Source organism: Falco punctatus, assembly GCF_963210335.1.
Source record: "Falco punctatus genome assembly, chromosome: Z".
NCBI lineage: Eukaryota > Metazoa > Chordata > Aves > Falconiformes > Falconidae > Falco > Falco punctatus.
In genome coordinates, this window is record NC_137586.1 from 84,517,610 (window position 1) to 84,542,406 (window position 24,797).

Here is a 24,797-nt window from a genome sequence, read left to right on the forward strand (position 1 = left end):
GCCCGGCGGGCGGCGTGAGGCGGCTCGGCCGGCTGTGTTCGTCGTGCGGCGTCCCGCTGCCGCCTGCGACCGCGCCCAGCGCCGCCTGCCTCAGCAGCGGGGCTCTCCCCTCGGGCCCGGCGGTCGCGGCGGGGCCGCACGGCGGATGGGCCCCGCCCGGGCTGAAGATGTCGGGAGGCTCCGCGGGGAAGCGGTTGGCGCCGGCGGAGGTAGGCCGCAGGGCGGGCTGCGGCCCGGGGTCTGCACTGAGGAAGGGTTATTGCAGCTTCGGGGAAGAACCCGGCAGCCCCCATCAGTGGTTTTCGTAGGCCCGGTGGTTAGTCCTTGGCCTCTGTGTTGGCAGTTACTCTACATTTTAAGTTCTTCGGGGTTTTTTTGCCCCTACGTTTAAGGTGTTTATTTTCTTTTTTACTGGTGCAGCGTGTACAAAGGAAATCCCCTCGCACGTTGGTGTCTGGCCTGTTGGTAAATATGCAAATTCAACTAAAAATAACTTTTGTCAGAATAACGTTAAAAACCAATCGTGCAGAGGTAAATCCTCTTTCCCAGCTAGCTGCTAATGCTTGTTGCAGATAAACTTGTCTGGTGATGCCCAGTTGTGTTAATTTATAAAAATGTGTGAACTGTAGAGTAATCACAGACTTCTTTTGAGATGACATGTATATTCTGTGAATCCCATTTTCACAGAAGCGTGTTGTGGCATGTAGCCTGTTATAGTTCCTATTGCTGAAGGGTTGTCGTGTAGTTGTTAGCGGGGGAGAACGTATGACTACGGTGATACTATTTTAGATCATAGGTAGGCTGTAAAGTGGCTCTGGGCTGTAAGTTTGTACACCTGTCCTAGCAGGGTATTTCTCAAATCCAAAGTTGAATATTAACACTATTAACTGTTCATTTTCTAGTCACTGTCAGATAGACTTCTGATACATATGGCAGTCTGATGCTAGATCAGGCCAAGCTACCATACATGGCAAAGAAGTAAGGATACTTCATTTTATTGTGCTCCTTAAATAATTGTTCTCTGTCATCTATTTCTAACTTTCAAATAGAAATGGCTTTATTGAATGTTAAAAAAGGAGGGAAAAAACCACCACCGCGTACTGAAAACTGCAGAGGCAACATGAACATGCCCTTAATGTAAAATTTTTTTCATTCTTATCTCTGTTTTACATTGGTTTGGGTGTACGTTTGTAGAATTCTCAACTTGTTCTGATTGGCAATTTGTTGCAAAATACTCTTACAACCATGTGTAAAGTGTAGCTCTCTTTAATATCAAAGAAACATGGAATGGACACATTCAAGAAGCGTAAGTGCCCGTGTTTGTTGCTAACTAGTAGTATGCCTTTCAGTCCTAATGAAGTTGTTTACATCTATGAGATACTCTTATAAAGACTTGATAAAAAATATCTGATGTTCTAGAGGCAACTGTACCAAATTAAGGGGAGGAGAGTGCTACATTAATAGCATAATGTTTGTATTTTACCAGGTAACAGATTGGTCAGCACATTCATTTGATGACTTCTTTGAAAACACAAGTATTTCTTCTGGTTCCATTCCTGTGAAACCACTAGAAGGCAACTCTGGAAGAAACCGGCAGCAGCAGAAGAAAGACCTATCTTCTGTGCCAGAAAGCAGCAAAACCAAAGTTCTGCCCAGAAAAAGACCAAAGTCATCTTCAGTAGATCTGCCTTCTAACAAGTCCAGACAAAACTGGAGCCAGTCTCAAGATGAGCCCTGGGTAGATAGATATAAACCTGAAACTCAGGTGTGACAGTTATTCCAAGTGCTAATATAGTAGTAACATTAGAGTATATGTGCTTCATAATCTGTATTGGTCAGGTTCTAAGTATATTCTATTTTATTAGAGCGGTGAAGTACTAGTTTGATGTCTTTACTGCCTGTAGTTAAGATTTTCATGAACCCTTTTTCTGTGGGAGAGGCATTTTTCCCCCCAGGCTTCCTGAGGATATAAGGCAGGGGTCCTCAAACTACAGCCCCCCTGCATCCTCAATCTGGCCCCTGGTATTTACAAACCACCACCACCCCCCGCTGGGGGTTGGGGGGGGGGGGGGCGGAAACTAAGCAGCCACAGATGACTGCCTGCCACTTAGTCCGCACGCTGGACCCCTGATATAAAGCTACTGATGAGGTGTTGTTTCTTGTCAGTCTGCTCCTAAACCTTTGAACCTGGTAATGAATTTTAGCCAGATTTAACAGCTCCAAGTACTAGGAGAATCCACAGCTAAGAACAAAGAGGCGAGAACTGAGTTAGTGCACTCATTATGGGAAAGATAATTCATGTTATCCTGCATGTTACTGGACAAGAGTTAGCTGGTCTGTTAACATGTTCAGAGTACTTGACTAATTGCAGTTTGCATTCTCTCATGCTTGCTTGATGCATCTTAGGTGTGACTGTGTGGGTCTGTGGTACTGTGGTACCTTAGGGCTTCGAGGAAAAAGGACTCAAATCTGTAGTAAACCTGTCTTCCCTGGTTCTGCTCATGGAACAGCTTTTTCACAGTGTGTTTCAAATGTATTAGCATGTGTGTTACCTGTCTCTTGAGATTTGAGTGCTGGTTGATGTAAGTATAGTACTTTAACAGCTCATCTGTGGAGAGGATTTGAGTTCGAGGCTAGAAGATGAGTAAGCTGCATGAGACGCAGTATTAAGAGTCAGTAGAGCCTAAAAAGTACTGGCTCAAGCAGTAGCTATAAAGCATACTGACATCAACAGGCAAGACTGTAATGTTGTTACTTTAGGAATAATAAATAATTCATTATTTCCCAACTGCAACCAATGGAAAATTGGCTGTTGGAGGAAACAGGCAGAAGTGATTGTCTCTTAGCTGTTGCACTTACTTCTACACAGCATAAACGTATGTAACTGAAATGTATATGTACCTCTCTGGTAATGTTTTAGCGTATTTTCTATTCTTGGATCTCATCGTTACAGTTTTAGAAATTAAGAGATGTATATATGCATTTCATGTATTCTAATCTTGTTCTAGAATGACCTTGCTGTGCAAAAGAAGAAAATTGAAGAAGTTGAAACCTGGTTAAAAGTACATATATTTCAGAGGCAGCCAAAGCAGGTAACCTTGCCAAAGTTATCAGCTGCATGTAATGAAACCACACAAATAAGCTGTATTCAATTTTATTTTAATTTCAGTAGAAAAAAACCAACCCTTAACTTAATAGGTAGTGATTATGTATCCATTGGATTATAAGAAATCTTTTAAGAACATGAATTAGAGCTTGTACATTTGTTTTGGACTTAGCTGCTAAGAGGTGTATTCTGGTTTTGCTTAGAAATATTATTTTCTAGCATCTAGTCAGTTCATACATCTTAAGCATGTGCTTGTAATTGCATATTGTCTTCCACAGATTAATTTTAAGTATCTGGGCAAATATCCAGTTGCACTGATCTGATGTAATAGGATGTTTTTAACCTCTTGATTGGTAAGAGGCATTCTTATACACGTACATAATTTATCAGTCTTGCCTGGTGTTTTTCAGACCCAGTTCTCCTGTTCAATATCTGTTATGTTGGTAGTCTGCTTGTATGCATTTAGTTAACTGTGTACCATTTAAAAACTGAGAGCAAGGCTTTCAAAGTTCTGGTGTAGCTCTTTAACAGGTAAATTAGTAACACCAAATATTTAACTCGTTTTTTACTGGGAAAAGGGAATGATTACCAGAGAAACTATAGGAGAAATTCAACAAGTACTGATCTTCAGCCAACTGTCAGTCTGTATTTATCATGTTGGGGAATTTTTCGCCCTACCCCCTTCCTGTGACAGCGTGGCTCTGTTTTGCTGCTGACCGGTCCTCCTGGTTGTGGAAAGACTGCAACTATACAAGTATTAGCAAAAGATCTTGGTGTTCAGGTGCAAGAATGGACCAATCCAATATCTTTAGACTTTACAAAAGAAGACTTAAGAAGTATGTTTGGCCATGGTAAGTATTTTGGGTTTTTATTTTCTTTTTTTCTTCCAGTTGCTTTTGTGATTTTTGTATTCTGTATTTGGTATTCTTTTTTGTCTGTGATGTAGGAAGTCAGATCCACATCCATCTAAGTAAGATCCTAGAGTGTTTAATAAGAATCTTTCTTTTGCTTTTAACTGAAAAGTGATTTAATTTTTTTCAGTGTTTACTCCAAAATAATTAGGAATTTAATTCAGTATAGAATGCTATGTAATACCCTGGATATCGTTTGAGCCAGTTAAATAAAAATGGTTAAGTCTGTCTTTGTTTGTGTCCAGTTGAATTCTACTCTTTACAAATTCTCACATTATTTGTTATGTTTTTGCTGTGAAGCTTGGCTGCTGGTGTTCAGTGGCTAATCTCAGAAAATGGCATGGGTGGTATTAGTTCTTGTGGCTATTTGTATTGTAATTGGTATAATATAGAATATGTATCTTTAACTAGTTCTTCTTTTTCAGACTCAAGTTTTCATGCATTTCCAAGTCAGGCCCAAGCAACTCTTTTTCAAGATTTTCTATTAAGAGCAAATAAGTATAACAAACTTCAGATGCTTGGGGAGTCATCAGAAAATGATAAAAAGCTTATTCTTATTGAAGTACGTGAGAACTTGTGAAATCTTGTTTCGAAAACAATACCTTTTATTATAATACTGATGTGTTAACTAGCTTCAGCGGGTGGATTGCTGTTGCCAAAAGTTAGTCTGCTTTACTACAGAGTTCTTTATTACTTTGAGTCCTACAGCAGTCTAGAGTCAAGTTCTACCTGTAGTTAAACTATATAAGCTAATAGGCAGAAATTGAAGATTAGTTTGTGTGCAGAAATAGGTACTACAGGATGAATAATTAAGCAATATTGGAAAGTTAACCCGTGTTTCTGCATGATTAGCTTTCTAGAAGGATGTATGTGTATATGTATATAAGGAAGAGGAGCAAAAAAACCCGCTATTCCTGTTACTTAAGGGTGCAGGCGAGTGTAGAAATGTGACAATAAACACAATTGGAAAGCATTTGAAATTTAGTATTGCCTTATGGGGCAGGGGGGTGGGCGGTGGGCATTATTTAGGGAAGTGACTTAAACTGAGGATTTGTAAGCTGTATGGGGAGGCACAGGGGAAGACTTTTTACTTAGGAGTATGTTTCAGTAGCATTTTCTTTCTGAACTTTCCATTTTTTCTGAGACAAATTTTTTTAAGTTATGATAGTAAAGTTGTCTGTAAACTTTCAAGAGAAAACAGGAGAGACAAAAATTGTCAGTGACTTATGTGATGTACTGTAGAATTTAGGAAGCATAGCTTTCTGTGACTTCTCTTCATGAAGTTACTTATGTAGGTCCTCTCATATCTCACGTAGATATCCTGCCCTCTTCCTCTGTGGAGCTGCTAACCTGAGTGCTTATCCTCTGAGTAAAACTCTGCCTAGCAGGCAGTATGATTATTAACTTTAACCTAAGTCTGTTTCTTGGGAAGCAAGGACAGAAAGAAAATGTTTCTTTTTAGGTAATTGTTGTCCATAATGAAAGAAAGAACTATGCTTTGGGGTTTTTTCTTTGCTTTTTTCCTTCTGGTTTTCAGTGTTAGCCGCATTCGAATTTAGTTGAAAGCAAGCTAACTGGGAAGAGAAAGTGTGTAGCAGCATAGTGTGCTGTAACAATCAGTCTGTGGGAGAGAATATTTGCATGTGAATGTAATGACAGCAGTTCATTTGTTTTGAATAGGACATACCTAACCAATTCTATCGAGACCCTAGCAGTCTACATGAAATTATCAGGTCAGTTGCAGATAAGTTTGTAATGATTAGCTTTAGCCACTTGCAGTAAACTAGAGTTTGATTTTTATCATACTTGTTCATTTTTCAATTTAGGAGGTTTGTTTCTACAAGTAGATGTCCTCTTATATTTATAATCTCTGATAACTTCAGTGGAGATGGCAACCAGAGGTTACTGTTCCCAACAGAAATTTTAGAGGAGTTGTGTATATCCAGTATTAGGTAAGATCTCTTATCTCATTAAAACTTGATTTAATTAAATGCGATGTCAGAAATGAATTATTTTTTTTAAATTAAATTCAACAGTTTCAAGCCCATTGCACCAACAAATATGATGAAAGTTCTTAATCGAATAGCTGCAACAGAAGCAGATATGGTAAGTTGTCAAAACTGCTAAGTTCTGTGCAGTGCTAGGACAGAAAGATTTCAGACTCTTATATCTGAAGTGTTATTTATATTTGGTTTTGTATTTGTTTGATCTTTGATAGCAGAGCCCCGCCCCCCCCAATCCCCCAGCAGAAGCCAACAAACTGGAAAGATGTCTTATTTTTCAGATTAGTTCCACTTGATCCTTGATCTAAGCTGTCAGAGTTACTTCTGCAAATTCTTCTCCCTATTACAGAAACTATATGTAATGAAACAAATAATAGGAATAGAAGTAATTTTTATTGTAATCCAGCAAGTCCAGAAGAGGTCATGAACCCAAATCCTGTGTTATTCCCAAACAGTTTTCATTACAACCAAGTCTAATATTGAGTGACACCTTGTAAAGAATTATGTGCATTATTCTCTTAATATTGCTATATGAAATATGGCAGTGTGCTTAACTGGATTATATGTTTTAAAGTTAGCAGTGTTATGGGGCTTGAGCACCTGATGGATGCTTATGTTTATGGTGTGTATCAGAGGTGGTTCCCCACAGCTAGGCTAACAAATACCCCTTTTCCTACTTTTTCTTACTACTTTGAATGTTGCTTTTCCTTGTAGAACAAAGAAAAGAATTTTGCTCTTGATAGAACTTCTCTGGAGTTACTTTGCAGAGGTTCTTCAGGTGATATAAGAAGTGCAATAAACAGTCTTCAGTTTTCTTCTATGAAAGGTAAATGCCTATTTTCTTGAGAGGCAAATGACATTTTGACCATTCCTGCTATAAAGGTATTCTGTTTGCTGTTGCAGCACAGCTAGGTGGGCTGTGCAGAACATTTTTGACATGCTGCTCTGGACAGGAATAGAAGGCACAGTGTGGTTTGGGTTTGTTTGTCTGGTTTTTAGGCTTAAAATGTTCTATTTCATGACTGTTACATGTAGTCTCAAAGCTTGAGTAACATCTGCTACTGTCCTTGTTTCAGCTGGGATAGAGTTAATTTCCTTCCTGGTAGCTGCTACAGTGCTGAGTTTTGGATGGGGGGTAAGAGAATGCTGGTAACACACAGTCGTAGTTGTTGCTGAGCAGCACTTACACTCAGCCAAGGGCTTTTCAGCATCTTGTGCCCGGTCAGCAAGAAGGCTTGGGGGTGCGTGAGAAGCTGGGAGGGGACAGTCAGGGTGGCTGACCCCAGCTGTCCAAAGTGATATTCCATACCATATGGCATCATGCTCAGTATGTAAACTGGGGGGAAAGTTGGCTGGGGGCTGCTGCTTGGGGCATCAGTCAGTTGGCAGCGAACAACTGTTTTTTGTTTGCGTGGCTTGTTTTTCTTGGGTTCTATTTCTCTCTCATTAATTTCCTTTTCATTACAATTTATTATTATTACTGTTATTATTTATTTTACTTTATTTCAACTATTAAACTGTTCCTATCTCAACCTGTGAGTTTTCCTGCTTTTACTTTTGTGATTCCCTCCCCCATCCCGTGGGGGGTGGGGCAGTGAGTGAGCAGCTGGGGCTTAGTTGCTGGCTGGAGTTAAACCACAGCGGTGATATATGTTTTGATGTGATTTAATGAAATGTTCTCTTTTCTTCTGGATATCTTTATTATTGGTATGTGCTTACTGTTCAAAGCTTTTATGATGCAATCTTAATTTGAAAGGGGGTATTTTTATTGCTTGGTTCATACAGTTCTCGGTGTCCTTATCTCTGCCTTTAAAGCATTTCTGAAATAGCTCATTGACTTTGTGTATAGCACTTCTGTAATGATCGATTTTGCTTTGGAGTTGGTACAGCTGTTGGTGAACTGAAAAGCTGTGAGGTGCTATGACCTACTGTGAAGTTACGGAGTATTTTATAGAATATTTTTGAAGACTACTAAAATGCTGAACTGCAACATAGTTCATTGGACAATGCTCAGATCAGACTTAGTTTGGCATTATTTATGTTGCAACATTGAAAGAAAACAGTCTGTCATGTCTTTTACAAGCATTGGAAGTCATGGCTGTTATATAAATCACATACATTCATTTTTTAACCTGTAATTTTTAGAAGCAGTACTCTGGCATGTGTAGCTCATTCTAGGAACCTTTAGATGGTGCCAGCATTTTCTATTCAACCTAGAAATAAGGAAGTGGATTCAACAATTGCCTTTGGCTGTATGTCATAAAGTTAGCAAAGATCTTGTTGCTCTTACAGATTTTTCTCTCCCATCCACCTTGCAAACAGAAAAAGTGCTCATGGAATACAGGATTAAATGTAGTTTGAAGTCCTTATTGTAAGAGGGAGTGTTGTAGTTTGACTTTTAAAGTATATTAAAATTAACTTAGCTGTGTTTGTTAAATTACTTGAGGGAGACAGTAAAGTTTCTAGATATAACTTGCAAACATGGGAACTACATTCTTCTGATGTTGTCTTCTAGTATATTAAGTTTGTGTTGTTCTGTGTTAAACAGGAAATTACAAAATTCCTCTCAGTACAACCACTTGGATGATAATGCCATTAAGTTAGTAACTAGTAGGTTGGTGATAACCTGAGAAAAGTTTGCAGCAGCTCACTGCTGGATGCTACTTAGCTTCTACAGACTCTAGAAAACCTAAATAGTCTTAAAATGACCAGTTTATGTAGTTTTTGATAAATTACCTTGGAAGTGTAAAAACATGAGAACTATAAAGAGAACTTGGGAGAAAACAAAGGCATATGGATTGACAGGTTCTGTACCTGACATCTCAGAATCATGTACTCCTCGCATTTTCTCTAACAAATTGGGAAGAGCTGCCTTCATGTTGAATACATTTTTTTCAATTGCTCAGGTATTTGATTGGCAGCCAGTAATATTTTGTAAATTTTGGAGATGCCTCACCTCCTTGTTTAACTCCTGAGTATGCGGTAGTACTTTTTTACATATGTATCATTTCTTTCTTCATATGTGTGTGTGTGTCTATAAACTCAAGCAATACATTTGCTTTGTAGTAGTATTAATGGGTAAAATGGATCCATGGTAATTGTGGGAGAAAAGAAGGATAAATACTTGAAGGATAAGTTCTCTTAGCTCAATAAGGATTAGCTCAGTAAAGATTCACTTGCTGCTAAATCAAATTATGGGTGAAAATTGAGTTTTAAATTAGAGAAGAGTTTTATTCCTTGGAGGTCTCAAAACGTTGTGGAAATCAGTAGGTTGTGGGAAGAATTGCCTAAATGAAAGGATTTCTTTGCCACCTTACATTTCAGTGATGGTATTATACAGGTGGTGCAAAGAGGTGAACAGAGTGTAAGTGAAATATAATTGACATGTATTTGCACTTGTACTTTATAAAGAAGAGATTTTTAAGAAAGGCACGTTGGGGCTGTATCAGAACTGGAATCCATAAACAAGAGTGCTAGCTTATTTTAAAGACTTATTTCTTATTCAAAAAAGACCTGGCACCTGAGTTGCGGTTTACGGGACAGAAGTGGAATTAAGCATCCCAGTTTAGATGACTGGGTTGTGTTCCAAATAGGTAAGTTTTCTCTTACTGTCCAGTAGCAATATAATAGAGAAATTTTTTTGATTCATGTACTTTTCCTGATTGTGTTTTTGCTTTTATTAATAGAGTGCTCATTGGAGAAAGACTTTTGGTCAAGGAAGAAAAGGAGCTCCACGTTAAAATGTGAATCAGCAGCAATATCCAAAGTAAGAAAGAAAAGTAAATCTGATACTTCAGAAGACCAGGAGATACAAGCTATTGGTGGCAAAGATGCTTCCATCTTTCTTTTTCATGCTCTGGGGAAAATAATTTACTGCAAAAGTAAGGAAACTTTGACTTACTCTTTCAATGGGCAGAGCATGTTAGCTACTAATAGCTAGATTTGCTAAAGTAAGGCTTAAAATGACCTCTAACTCACATATTTCGTCATTAATAACAGTGTAAAAACAGGAATAAAAGTTTGTGGTAACTGAGATTGCAGCTGTCTGTAGCTATTGAGTAAATAAATGTATTATGTGTGTGTAATAAAACTACATACCTGTTTGCGTTAGGTCCATGCATTGTCATGCACACAAAGATAGATAGCCAGCACATTTGTTGCATTGTACAAGCAAATTTCTGTGGGTATATTTTGTACTTGTCTGTACTCCTGAAGGTTACAGAACAGCGCTGCAGCCTCACGGGTGCTGCCTCCCTTATTTGCTATCTTTTCCACCCTACTTTTTATCTCAACTCTTTGTTTCCCTTTAACAGACATACTTGCTGTCTTCTTTCTGACTGGAAAACCTCTTCCATTTCTTGTCTCATACCCTGTCTCCTTTTTCACCTCTCCAAGAGTTTCCACCTTACTACTACTGAAGGTTCTTACAGACTCAGGTTCTGTAAATTTACAGAACATATCTGCTCCCTGTGTATTTTTACAGTACTGTTTTTTTGACATTTAGAAACTATAACTCATAAGCATTTCCTACTTATTAAACTAACACGATCTGCACTTAGCTAAATTAGGATCCGTGATGCCACTGGCTGTTCATATTTCAGTAATAATTCACTGAATAATTCAGTAATAATTCCAAAATCAATTGAGGAGAAATAGTGTGAATGTGAAAATAATTAAGATTAAATTTGTATATGAAATATAATGTAACTAATTACATGTAGTTGACTATGTAATATTGACTCTATAATTAAATTCTTAGGAGGCCTGCTTCAAGAGCTTTCCGGGAACTGGAAATGGTGTAATCTAGTTGCTAGTAGAGTTGACGGTTGCTAAAAATGATGCTCAATGCTGCAAAACTTAATCATGCAGTTACACATCTCTTTTCTTGCTCTTATATAATATTTATTTGAATTTTTAATATTTTATCTGAAATACGTGTCTCTTTTTTTTCTGGCTTTTTTGGTTATGTGCAGAAATTAACAAAATTTGTGATAAGACTAAAGTTCCTAAAATCCTTTGTAGGAGAACCAGTGTCAGAATCAGAACTTTCTCAGCTCCCTGCTCACTTAACAGAATACCGTCGCGACACCTTGCTTATTCAGCCTGAGGTAATGCAGTAACTACTTGATTCCAGTTTGGTTTGAAGAAAAACCAAAACAAATTCTTGTGATTGATGCAAATTCTCAAGCACAGTGGTTTTGTCATTGATCTTAATATATGTGTATTCAGTCTGTCTTAAGTTAGAGAAGAATTAATTGCAAAGGGACCTCTGGAGGCTAACTTCAAAGGTAGATTAGATTCCCAGGCTCTTGATCTGTTGAGTTTTGAGGCATCTGAGGATGGAGATTCTCTCTCCTCACTGATGGACTTGTGGTGGAAGGTGGACTTGCCCTTGCTGCAGCCTGCAATTGTTATTTTAGCTGTGCATTGCCACAAGGAGTCAGTTCACCTTTCTGTTACCACCTATTAAGAGAGTTGAAGACATCAATGTCTTCTGCCCCTCCATCCCCACTGTTAGCCTTCTCTGCAAGCAAACCAATCTCCCTTTTGTATACAAGCATCACTTCATAGATCATGTGTGCTATCTCCCTAACAGTCTTCTATAGGATGTTTTTCCTTATATGCTGTGTAAGACTTGAACTTTTTTTTTTCTAATAGGATATTGTGGAAAGATCGCATGTATCTGGAAGCATGTTTAATTTATACCTTCACCAGAACTATGTAGACTTTTTTCCTGATATAGGTGATGTAGTGAGAGCCAGCGAATATTTGAGCACTGCTGATGTCCTTTGTAGCAACTGGAGTGTAAGTGTCATCTTTTTATACACACATACTTTTTTTTTTAATGCTCCGACATGGAGCTTCTAGACTTTTCCCAAAGTGTTTACAAATGTTTCCTCAAACTTAAGTGTAGTTGAAAGGGAATTGTTAACGAACGCTGAAGTACATCAACTATAGAAGAGATGCAGGTCCAACTTATGTCAGTATTTTATTGTAGTGGGTTATAGCGTTTCTAAATATTTTACAAAGAAATTAAGTAGAACAAATCTATGCTGAAAATGTGTTGAGTCTTAATGTCTTTTCCTGAAAGTAATTGAGCTGATTTTTTACTTTTTCACTCAGCTGCTTTGAGTACAAGTTTCACAGTAATCTAAACATACTTTGGGTGCATCGTGTCGCTGCAATTAGTGTGTTTTAGTTCAAATGAGACTTAATGTACAGAGACCTTGATTTCACATAATGCCCAATTTCATTCTTAGACTCGATCTGTGATGGAGGAATACAGTGCATCTGTGGCTACCCGAGGGGTGATACATTCGAATATGTCCAGAGCCTTTGCCCACCGCCAAGGAGGATTGGGGTTCCGGCCTTTACATAAACCCCAGTGGTTCTTTATCAATAAAAAGGTAAATGCTTGATTTTTTTATTATTACTATTTTTGTAAGACATGACAATTGAATATTATAGGTGAGATTTGCTCACGGTGCTAAGCTTGCTAAATATCCTATTTTGATAAAAGCTACTTTTGAAAAGAACTTGCTTGAATAGTTACATTTGTATCATTCTTTTGATAGAAAAATAAATTGGAGCCCTCTGACAAAGTTTGGCTCTTGTGTCCAAATTGCCATACTGCTGGGAGAGTCTTAATCCTAAGTTAATGGAGTCACAATTAGTGTTGAAATACTGTAAAGTATTCCTGAAAGTAATTTTAGGATTTTGTGCACTTTAAATCATACTGAACTCTTGTGTAAGTTTAACAAACTACTGCTGTTACCTGTGTTTATCAGAAGTAGCTTGTTCATAAGGTATCAAAGCTCTTGGTGATTTGTTTACAGTTGAACTAATACTTCTCTTGCTGTATCTGTCAAAATATTTGCCTGGATGGGTGGGGAATTCTATAATCAAGAGATTAATATTTTTCTGGACATTTTGATGCTCAGCAAAAATGAAGTAATTTACTATTTTTTGATGTGTATGTGTTAACTCTTAACTGCTTATATTTTTTTATCATCTTATTTTTCAGTAGCTTGTGTGTAGTCATCCAGCAGGCAGGAAGATAGTCTTGTATTTTGTGGTAGAGAATATCTATATTAATAATGATTTACCAGGTTTTTTACTTGTGTTTCTTTTTGCCCCAACTCTTACAGTATCAAGAAAATTGCATTGCAGCAAAATCTCTCTTTTCAAGCTTCTGTTTACCACCCGAGTGTCTTCAGACAGAGCTATTGCCTTATCTTGCTATGTTAGCAAATCCAATGAGGAATCAAGGTAAGATGAGTGTAACTTTTCATCTTGGACTCTTTTTTTTTTTATTTTTTTTTCCTGCAATTAAAGCATACTGAAAAATTTTGTAACCCAAAAGGTCAATACTGTTGGTGCTTTTGCCTCAGTAAAAAAAAAATGCTTGTGGTAAATGCATATAGCTGATACCCAAGATAGTATCATTGCCAAAATAAAAGCTGTCCTGTTACATATAAAACTTACATAACTGAAAGTATCTCTGCTAGCAGAAGTCATATATGGTGCTTTATAATGTGTAGGATGGGGTTGTCATGTCGGAGTATTTGAAATAATCCCCCCCACTTTTTTTTTTCTTTACTGCAGGATTTGTGGTACCTGTATGCTTTAGTATTTCATTGTGTTGCCCTCTCAGTCTGTTAAGGTCCTTGCACCATTTTTCTGCCTGCCCACATTCTTACTAGCTTGTCTTAACTGGGTGGCATTGGCAGACTTGCTCATCTCACTCTTCATCCCCTTTTTTCACGGGGTTACATTTAAGAATATACTGAATAGCCCAGGTCCTAGCACAGGTCTCTGCAGAACTGTATCACCAACCTTTTTCCATTGCAAGAGTTAACTATTACCTCATAGCCCTCTCCCCGCTTTCTATTAATTAATTAATTATTAAACTTTACTAATTTAAGTTGTTCTTTTAGGCTTAGGGCTCTGTTTAAATCTGCTAGAGGATTTGGGTAAGAAGACTTTGGAAACCTAGTAGGTGATGTTAAGTACATCTTCGTTGCTTACTGGATCCTTTCCAGTAACATCAGCAGACTTAAAAGGCTTTTAAAAAGTCTTTCCCAGATAAAGGACACAAGATCAGTGTTTCCAGTGCATTAAAAAGATATGCAACCTGAGGGAATCCAATAGCAGACAGTTTGTGCGGAAGAACTTAACAGTACCTAATCCAAAAATTACTCCTTACACAGCTGGGTTGCTTATACTAGGTTAATTCTAATAAAAGGCTTCATGTTTTAATAAAGGCCTTGACACAAGCATGAATTCATTTTGTAGGCTATGGAATAATAACTCTACATTGTAAATACGCAGGTGAATGCCAGGGATGTTTATGTGTAGGCAACTTGTAAATACGTTACGGTAACATGGTAAGCAATTTCAAAAACATATGTACATGTGCATGCAGTGCTCTGATATCCAAAATATTGCAAATATATTCACTTGAATATTTGACTACACTTAGAATTAGTTACTTTCCAGTATGTTTAATTGTATGTGTGTTATGATCTACCCAATATGATACTGATGATTCTTTGTTCTTAGCTCAGATTGCTTTTATCCAGGATGTTGGAAGGCTACCACTGAAAAGACATTTGGGGAGGTAAACTTGACTTCTGTCTTTTCTTAAAGAAAGACTTAGTTTCTTAGTATATTGAGGAAAATAACCCTTTCATAGAGAAACATCTTCAATATGTATCAGTGATGTGACATTTTTCCTCACTTGCAGCATGATAATTTAGTATTTTGTCTGTTAAAACCTGGGGGGGGAGGGGCCCAAAATGCACCAAAAGTGGGCGAAATTGTCCCAAAATTGAGGAAAAAATGAGAAAAATTGACCCAAAATTGTCCACAGATTGGGTGAAATGCCCCAAAATTGAAAGTGGGGAAAAAAATCAAAAATTTGACAAAAATAGTCGAATTTCTTTATCACTACAATATTAGTAGCAACATTTATACTATAGTGTGTCTTTTAATCCTCGTTTAGCTTGCTTTTCCATTGTACCAAATACTAGCGCTGTCCTAGACATAGCTATGTTTCTCCAGTGCATGATCTGAATAAAATATTTTTTTTTAGGTCAAAAACATTTACGTGAGAATAAAACTGAATTGATGAAGAGTATAGTGTGCTTTGCCTATTGTTTGTCATGACATAAAACATTGATCTGTAAGTTTGATAGAACATTCTGTGTTCACATGCTTTTTACCAAGAAATGTAAGAAGGAAAGCAAAATGGGTAATTATCTTTACTTCCTTTGAAGCAGTTCTGTACCTATGGAACCACGAAATACTTTTGAGTGCTTCCTCTGAAATCAGATAGCAGCACTGGCTTTTGTTTTGTGGATTTTTTTGGGTATTGGAGTACTTAGAGTAAACCTTCGTTTAGAATGCATTTTTTTAATGAAACTATAGCTACTGAAGTTCCTCTGTCCTAGAGGTTAAATACTGAAAATACACTTTTATTTCAACTGTGAGACTGGACTGCTCAACTTAAAGATTGTGTAGCGCTCATGGAGTGACATGTTATGTTCTGACTTGAGTGAGCCTTCTGAATTATAGGCATCATTTAATCTAGTAGAACCTCAGTTATGTTTCTATAACTTTGATATCTCTGAAATTTAAGAAGTTTTAATTGCAATGGTCTGTTTCTGGTAAAGGATTGAGATCACAGTTAGCTGGAATGAGACTAAGTCTTTCATCTCTTAACCAAGAGAATTAGGGCATCTGACAAAGCGTCTCGTATTTATCACTGTGGTATTGCTGTCTGAGTTTAACTATGAAATACGGCCTGTAAGGTGAAGGCTGTGTTACCCAGGAAAACCACCCTGTTCCCCAACAGTTGTATTGAAAGCCATTTTAGTTGCTAGCCAGGAAGAAAGGAAGATGTCCACAACAGGTGTATTTCTTTGCAAACTCCCTCATCTAAGCCAAAATGTTTGTAACTTTACAAATTAATTGTAGACTTATGCCATTAATTTTGTCTGCAGCATACCTTTAAATATGGATAAATGTTTTGTATCTGCATTAAGTTGGGTGTGTGTCCTGTAGATTTTACTTGAGGGGTAACTTTCTCCTGAAAACACAGTAAGTGTTCTTCATCTGTTTGCTCGTTTTGGAAAGGAGTTACAGAGGAAGGTAGGTATTTTAGTAAGCATTTGCTTTCTTCAGGAATCCTACTTGAAAGTAATTTCTGTTATTAAGCAGTCCTTAAAACAACTTACATGCAGCTGTTTCAGTGGAAAGAATATTTTGTTTTTCTGTTGCATTTATTAATGGAATGGGAATGGCACTGAAGTAAGAAAAATGGCATCAAGGAGAGTGCATGGTATTTGATCACTGGGAGTTGGTGTCAGGATGAGTTTTTGTCAGTAGCTGTGTAATTTTTTATTATTCCCATGTGAAGTGGGAAAAATAGGAACATTAGTAACCTACTGATACAGAGATGCTAGAGAGATTGAGAAGTCCAAATAGGAGAAGAAATCATAAAAAATATATTTCCTTTTTACTTTTTTTTTCATCTGTTTCAAGTGAAATTGCTTCCTGTCCTAGAGGATTCCAGTTTTGCTTGGAAAAGGGTCTAAGGTGCCATGGGCTGTAGTCGGTAACTTAATTGTTAGCGGCTCATGCGTGTGAAGAAAGCTAAGCAAGTGACTGTCAGCGTAAGGAAGAAACTTCCAGCAGTGAGTACTGGGAAAGCAGCACAGCACAAACGTGACCTGTTGGTGCGGTTTGAGCTATGTAGGGCAGACCTTTCCCTGAGAGGAACTCCTGCGTCTTCTGTAGGCTGTAATGTAAGCTGTTTGGTGTTGAGTTCTGGGCACAGGTATCTATACCTGGAAGATGTGTGCAGAGCTGTGAAAACATAATACTGTGAAGGTAGCGATGTAAGCACGGAACGTGCATAGCTTGAATGAACTGTGATCGGTGGAGGGTGTTAACGCTGCCGAAAAGACGTGAAAGCTGTTAAGCACCAGTGGAGAAGAGTGACCTGTGTGGTACACAGGCAGTCTTCTCTGTTGCAGCTTTTGTGTGACAGAGCAGATGCTTTTCCACGTAACTTACTGTTGCAATGATAATTTTACAGGTTAAAGCTTGAAAGACTTACTGATAAAGATCCTGGGATACCAGACTTACTTGCTGGCTCTGAGGGGGACCGTGCTGATGTGCATGCTATGGAGACAGCTGCACAGATGGAGGAAAATGCGATGGATGAGAATCAATCAGATGGATTCCTTCTTTCTTCTAGCCAGTGCAGTGGAAGTGAATTACCTTGCAGTCAGCCTCAGCCTGTTGCAGCTCAAGATATCGTGGAGGAAGATGAATTAAAAATAGAGGAATATGATAGTGACTGAGTACAACAAAATAGCAACAGTGACTTGCCTTGATAGATGAATATGCTGCGGAGGTCATTGCTAAAGTGAGTATGGTCTGCACAAAAGTACCTCTCTCTTTAGCTAGTTAGGTGGGCTACGTGGCCAAGTCTAAACATGCTGTGTCAGCATCGAGGCAAATCTCCTCAGCTTCCTCTTTGCAGGATCAGGCCTGAGCTGAATACTAAACTACAAGCTATTTCCTGCCTCTCCTGAGCCATTAAATATATTGATACAAAGAGAATAATAGATGATGGCTGAAATGAGTTTGAAAGAGATTGTAGATAAGTAGGGTCACTTAAGTTATTTTTACTTTTTACATATTTTAATTTGCTTTGCAGTTGTAATTTCTGTGTACACATTTGGTAAGTTATCAGCATTTGAAGGTTTTATTAAAATTCATAACTTCAAAAAAAATTGCTGTTTGGAAGCTTGGCCCTTCTGAAAGAGGAGACTAAAATGTACACGTAAAAGGTTTGATATCACATAAATGTAAATAAAACTCCTACTGTTAATGTTTTAACACTGTTTTGTACCGTCACAGATTTTTGTTTGTAAGTTGAATGTATGTTGTACAACAACAGTTTATTTTGGATTCCCTTTTGAATAATATTTTCATAACTCATGGAGAGGAAAATGCAACAGTCAAGCATAAGTCCTTCTCATCCTTTGTATTCTGTAGGAACCTAATGCTGTGGTGTGCGCTTCTCCTTGAATTGCAGCTGTGCTGTGGGAAAGAATAATCTGTGTTTGGTAACTGACACATGTGAAGTGTGTGGTAGTTGTCTATTGAATGGAGTTCAGTGTTTCTCTGTAACTGGGATTGGTCTCTGCAAATCCATCTAATATGTTTCTGTGGTTAGTGATACCACAGGAATAAGGAGAGGGAAAAAAAAATCGAACCAACCAACTTTGAATAGGTAGTGTATATTTGCATTTCTGTATTGCTTGCAGTCAGAGTTTAGTAGAAGAAAATACATGTTTATCCACCACGACCTTGGAATTTTTGCTGCTGTTAAAATGTCAGGATTTGTCCTCTCTCAAGGGACAGGTGTAGTCTTTCCATCTATAGCTACTGTAATTTTGAAGGGGGAAATTTCTCCCCTAATTCTTAAATTTCATTACAGCTATATTCTTTACAGCAAAGTCAGAATGTTTTTGGGTGTTGATGCCCTGTAATGCGTTTGCCCCGCTCCAGGGTGCTGTCGAGGAGCGTGTGGGGTGCTTCTACTGCAAGTGACAAGGCACGAAATACTAGTTTTTACTTCGCAAACAAAGCTCCAAGCTTCTTTATATCTTTTCAGCTTTCCCTACAGTAGTACTGGGTAATAATAGTAATAACAGAGTTATTTTCACGTCAACTATGTTGTGTTACTGTTGGCCTTGCCCTTACTAGGGCAGTATTCAGTAGTCATCTGGTTAATTATAAATTGTAGTATTACCAAAAATTGTAACCAAGAAAACTCTACAAATGAAATGATAGTTTAGAAAGCCAGTGTTGGTTTATTGCAGCACTGGCCGAGTGGGGGATTTCTCCTAACATGCACACAGAGCTATTTGAGGGTGTACATTACATACAATCAAATACTGCATATTCATAGTATATCGCATATGCATTATTACTCACACAGGACAGGTTACAAGTTTCTCACTTCTAATGCAAATTAGTACGCATCCTCAGACAGCACTACTGAAGCCTTTTACTAACTAGGCATGCTCCCCAAGTGGTGTTTTGCCCTTGAAGGTTGCAATCTCCCACTACTGCAGTTAGCTTTGTCCTGCTTTCAACTAATTTTCTGCCACTGTCTGTGGCTTTCAATGCCATCTGCTTATCTCTTCTTGCAGCCAGAACTTCCTCACCTGAAGGCTTCTTTTTGCAGTTTTTTTTTTTTTTTTAGCTGGGTAAGGCTGTTCTTTTCACCATCTGTTCCTTGTTTCCTAACATTGCGACACCAGCAAAAGGAGGAGGACGGGGGGAACGTCGTTCTCTGTTCTTACTAACTAAATTGTTGAAGTCTTCAGTATCAGTAATGAAGTATTGCCACGATCAGGTACAGGGTTTGTAGTAGTTTGAGTGAAACCTCTTTCACATGAAAACACCACTGCCACCAAAAAGAAAAGAGGTATTATTCCCTTTAATAACCTCTTGTGCTTCAATGTCTGTGCTCTTGCCTTTGAATGGCAGTGGCATGCAAAGTGGCGTGAGCAGCATGGAAGCCCCAAATTACTCAAGTTCTAGTCTCTAATAGTCCCTATTAAAGCCAATGCCAAATTAATATTAAATCAATCCAATCCCCAGGTAAGCCAAAGGGAAGTGTGGACAGTGATGCTGAAAAACCTCGGAACGAAGAAAACTGCTAAGAGATTTTTTTTGTACTTTTAGCAGCAAGGTATTCCTTGTCTGCGCAGGGGATGAGGTTGGTTCGCACCACAGAAACTTGGTCCAAAGCACAGGTGCGGAACAGGTGAATTTATAAATTTGACATACATGATTGCAACATCTCTTCATACATTATTCATGCAATAATAACATCTCATTGCATATTAATGATAGGTGGAGTCTAGGCAGAGCCTGGGCAGAGTTTAGGCAGAGTTTTCTATTGGCATCAATTTTGAGAGGGTCGTTCCAGCCTTTGGCCCCAGTCAGGTGGTCTTCCTCAGAGCTGAACCTTTCAACTTTCTTGCACAAGTGACCCTGCCAGGATCATTTAAAATAAATCTTGGCTTGTTACTATTTTCTTGTATTGATGTGTCCAACTTTACCTAATTTATGATTTCTAGTACCTGGTACAGCAGTTTGCAACAATGGCTGAGGCCTGGGCACAGTGAGCAAGAGCAGGGCCATTCAGCACTACATGCTGTGGTTCCTCAGGAACCAAGTTGAGCAATTTTGCAAGGCAGAATGGGGCTTTCACAGACCTGAGACTCCTCTCAGGTGGATCTTTAGGTTTTTAGGCCTTACTCCTTTTCAACAGCTGCAAAGCTTGCGTAGCTGCAACAGGCAAAAAAGTGTCAGTGCTACATACAGCCCACCCTCCAGCCTATCTCTAGGGGGTCCAAGAGTCCATTTTGGCTCCCTCAGCATTGTTATCCCAATTACAGAGTGGGGGGAAGAGAAATGCCCTTTAGCTAGGAGTGAAGGAGTGTTCAGGAGCATCCCAAAGAGGAAATATACATGTATGTTTTTGGTGTGGTCAAAGAACTTCAACAACTACGACGGCCTTTGGGAGACCCACGTAGCTCATGGTTGAACCCACCCAACTCACTGTAGGTGTAGTAACGCAGGCTGTGTTCAGTGCAGATGATACATCACTGACATGTGAGGCAGAGAGAGTAAGCGCAGTGCTGGATGCATCTGCCTACTGCCTATGCCAAAATCAGCCCTTGCCCAGTACGGAAGCCACACCTTTTGTTGTCATGGCTTTCTTGGGCTTCTCCTCCTCTGAGGAACAGTTATTTAGAAGAACGTTTTCCACTTTGTCTAACAGCGAAGTTCTCCAGAGCTGAAATGAAAAGTTCTGTGAATGGTGGGCCTGAACAGGAAAGCCTTTTCTTGCCAGCACATGCCACTCTTTCACGTCAGAGTTGTATGGGGCATTCAGGAGGAATGAACTCTTGATCTTGATCCAGTTTACCATGAGTTTGCTTTTCCCCCACTGCCTGCTGCCAGCAAAACTCATTACACGAATTGCCTGACGTCCTCACCATTGTACGGTCTCAGTTTTGGACGGATGCCAGAAGGGAGTCAGCCTGGTGAGGTGCACTCCCGCTGCAGAAGGACACGTATGTTTTGTGTAAATGCAGCCTGGTTTGGCTTGCATGATCGCATCTTCCAGACCAGTAGTTCTCCTGCTGTCGTGAAGTAAATTGGAGTTGGATCCAATATGTTTTTATGTTGAAGAAGTCTTAGGCACAAACACGCATGAATGAATTCTCCCTGCGCAGGCAAATTACAGGGATCTGCCTGCCCATCTATTAGAAAAAGAGCTCATGAAACCATTGGCCGTATCAGGATACTAGAAAAATGGCTAAAAAACTTAAAGCAAACAAAGAAAAATAAAGTGTAGTACTTCAGCAAAGTTTTCAAGAGTTGTGTTGAGAAGTTACCTGATAGGGGAAATTGATTTCTGTTCTATTACTCCCTTCGAGAACATTGAAATTAAAATCATGCCAATTAGGCAAACCATTCAGCTTGGGTTTTTTGTTGATGTTTTAGCCCCTCTCCTTTTTTTGCATTTGGAGCAAGCACTAGGTACGAATATGGGTGTGCAGAGCGTCTGATGTGAGGAGATCTAGGACTCGGCTTTGACCTCCGTGTCCTGGCAGCAGCTACCCAGGAGCAGGCACCGAACGTGGCAGCCTTGGCGCAGAGTTACAGCCCATCGGCCCCCGCACTTCTGCTACGGACTGTTTGCTACGGTGTGTATGCTGGCTGCATCCAATGCTGTTGGCAAGCTCAGGTACTTTCTATCCCCTTTTACAACGAGCAAGAGACAGCTGCTGAGCTTAAAGACAAAATTAGATACAGTCCACTGCTACAATCAGAGCAACTGTGACAAACACATGTACAGCTCAGGAAAAATCATCATCCGCTATTACATGACAATTTCCGTGCTACCCAGGGGTGGTGGATAGTATTATGTACAGAGGACCTTAGATATGGAAATACACCTGAGCAAATGAGCTGGCATTTTATGTGCTTTATATACATGTATTTCTTCGTGTACATTTTTATGCATGCTTATTTATTTATCTATATTCCCATCAAATTTTTTCTGCTATCAGTGTAACACCTGCCAAAGCATTTTGGCAAGCTCTCAGCACAGCTCCATATTGCTTTAATTCATCCCCTGGACATAGGTTTCTTGAAACTGGACCCACTCCCATTGGCGCTGAAATGAGCAGCTCTTCCACTACAGCAAATGTGATCAGAACTGGTTTTGTTATAAATGGCAGAGGCTTCTTTGGAGTCAGAGCTAATGAACATGAGAGCAATGCATTAAACACTACATTAGGAGTGCCGGATTCATTAAAAAGCTTCTTCAACAGTTTTGCATGCTTTACGCAGCAAGATTAGGCATAAATTTGTTCTCATTGTCCCGACTCACTGATACTTGTTCCCAAAGCAGGAGCATTTTCCATATAGACACTCCTAAGGAGGTGCAGCTCCATTATATTTGAAAGATCAGGTATTTCTTCTGCTCCTGATGAGACTTTCTTTCCTGCAGGAAAGTAACAACAGAACAGTGGCAAATGTGCATAAGCTCATGTGCTTAAACATTTGCAGCTAACTGCTGAGCTGGGATGTTTTAGGGGAAAAGTTCCAACTCCACCTATATTTAGTGGGCCTAAATCTCCTCACTCTGACATCAAAACCAAACCAACAAAAACTGGACCAGCGATGAGCTCTTCTGAAAAAAATTGTTCAACAGATCGCTTTAATGTTATTTGACCCTGTCATTGATACGGATTCTGCACCAGAAGGATCGGGTAATCCTGAACACAAAAGTCTTGTAGTCTTATGGCTCAAAAGAAATTAATCTTACATTTAAGGGCAGAGGAAGACCACTGTCCCCTTTTCACCAACAACAGAAGGGAAAGCAGCAGAATATATGCAGTCTCTCTCCCATTTTCAGGTAAAAATTTTGTTTCTTCCCCAAACTGTTTGTTAATGTGTTAAAAAGGCCAAAACAGTGAAATATAGTGTTCTTTTCTTTTTACAGAGTATAAATGTGTGTATACATTTGCATTCTGGCAACGATGTCTAAACTATGATTAATTCAACGGGGTATCTAACCAAATCACTGTCTGTGTGAAAAGAAACTAAATGAAATGAATAGCAGTTTCCAAACAAATGCACAGGTACAAAGGCCATGGATGCCAGACCGATACGTGGGACACGATGACAAATCCAATACACTTACATTGCTACCACCTTCCCCACAGCTGCCAAAGTCCTGGATGTGATGGGGAGTCCAGCACTTCTGGACGTGTGTCTCCATCCCCCGAGGTCTCCTCCATCCCCCGGAAGCTGTGGAGTGCCGCGGGGACCTGGGGACACGGCTGCACCACAGAGCACAGTCCGTGCTTGGCCTCTGGCTGGGGACAACCGGTGCCCGCGGCAGCTTTGGGCACTTTGGAATTGCCTGTGTTTGGGGGATGGCTGTTTGCCTGCATTTCAGGTTAATCTTCAGAGGGTGGCTTCTGCCAGCGCTGGCGCTGGGCTGGAGTTGGCTCCCAGCTGTGTAACTCAGCTTCCACTCGGACAGCTGGCTCCTCCTGGGGCGGGCAAGGGTTCGTTTTGTCCACAAAATTATAGACCTGTGAAAACTGAGAGCTAAAAGAGAAACAGGAGCCAAATGCAGTATTATCTTCTTATCCCGATCAAGACTTGCAGAAGGACAAAACTGCTATGGTTTTCTAATGTGTTACACCTCTTTTTGATTCAGCAAAGGAAAAAAAAATCTGCAATAGATTTTTGGTATTTATTCATTGTGCATAAAAGGTGATGTTTCACATTCCTAGAACTCTGAAATGAAAATGTGTATCACTGAAAACAGCAATGCAGGTATCTCTGGCAGATCAATTTCTCGTGCCTTTGCCTTTCCTCTCTGCTGCTTTTATACTCAGTCACACTTGCCATGCAATCGGCTTTACATTGGCCAAGGGATAACTGGCTGCAGTGATGTTATGTGCAAGCTGGAGTTTGCCTTTAAATTCAGGGCAAAATCTCAGATAGGATCACTTATTTTTGATAACTGTTGACTAATACTGCTTATAATTAGATGCAGGGCTTAGTTCAGATGCCAGTGTTGAAATGTACATGAAACAATATTGACCAGGGAAAGAGAAAATCCTAGTAAGCACATCCTCAGATGCAGGCAAGATGGAGAAGAGATTCTTCTGGATGCAGAAATAGTGTGGGCACATTTTATATCCATTATATCCTTTCACAGCATAAATGACATGAAAAGCAAAAGTGGTAAATAGGAGCAGTCTTTGAAACACCCACATACTTGCTCAACTGGAATCACCATTAGGAATCAGTGAGTTAGCCTGGTTTCCCTGAGTTTCACTACTCAAGGGATGCTTCCATGGACAACTATAGGCAAAGATACTCCTAGGTGGATGACCGTAGCAGTGGCCTCCAGACTACTTTGATCATGCACCCTAGTCAGTAAAACGTTTCTAAGCGCACGCACACACCCCCACCCCAACACACACCCCCACCCCCACACCCCATGTATATTTGTTTATTTACAAATTATATACATGCACTCCTGAAGTTCTAGAGTTTTCTTCCCACACGCTGATGGGTAGTCTTGTGCACCCCCTGTCTTTGAACCCCATGAGCTATAGGTACACAAACACTCCCAAGAGGAAAGGCAGC

General features: G+C 39.4%; 1 protein-coding gene across 8 annotated transcripts; it reads left to right on the plus strand.

The window, feature by feature from the left end:
- Positions 1–23,989, plus strand: RAD17 (RAD17 checkpoint clamp loader component). Of its 8 annotated transcripts, none has more exons than XR_013924944.1 (19): positions 1–209; positions 1,487–1,765; positions 3,009–3,092; positions 3,801–3,957; positions 4,443–4,579; positions 5,698–5,750; positions 5,844–5,969; positions 6,054–6,123; positions 6,735–6,846; positions 9,707–9,901; positions 11,043–11,128; positions 11,679–11,825; positions 12,281–12,427; positions 13,169–13,289; positions 14,583–14,640; positions 17,122–17,458; positions 17,952–18,062; positions 19,798–23,043; positions 23,131–23,989. XR_013924944.1 is itself a non-coding variant. In XM_080372485.1 (16 exons), the coding sequence occupies exons 1-16, from the start codon at positions 168–170 to the stop codon at positions 17,387–17,389; spliced, it is 2,082 nt and encodes a 693-aa protein (XP_080228611.1). In that variant the 5' UTR covers positions 1–167; the 3' UTR covers positions 17,390–17,930. The 8 variants fall into 8 exon arrangements, 2 of the variants coding, with proteins under 2 accessions (XP_080228611.1, XP_080228612.1); XR_013924945.1 differs by having other exon boundaries at positions 19,798–19,872; positions 20,896–23,989; XR_013924946.1 differs by having other exon boundaries at positions 19,798–19,872; positions 21,078–23,989.
- Positions 23,990–24,797: the final 808 nt, after the last annotated feature.

Bases quoted from the DNA above. Each gene is read 5' to 3' on its own strand.
- RAD17 (XM_080372485.1), top strand. From the start codon at position 168: ATGTCGGGAGGCTCCGCGGGGAAGCGGTTGGCGCCGGCGGAG. The intron at 1,766-3,008 runs GTGTGACAGTTA...ATCTTGTTCTAG, and splicing joins GATATAAACCTGAAACTCAG to AATGACCTTGCTGTGCAAAA. The intron at 14,641-17,121 runs GTAAACTTGACT...ATAATTTTACAG, and splicing joins CTGAAAAGACATTTGGGGAG to GTTAAAGCTTGAAAGACTTA.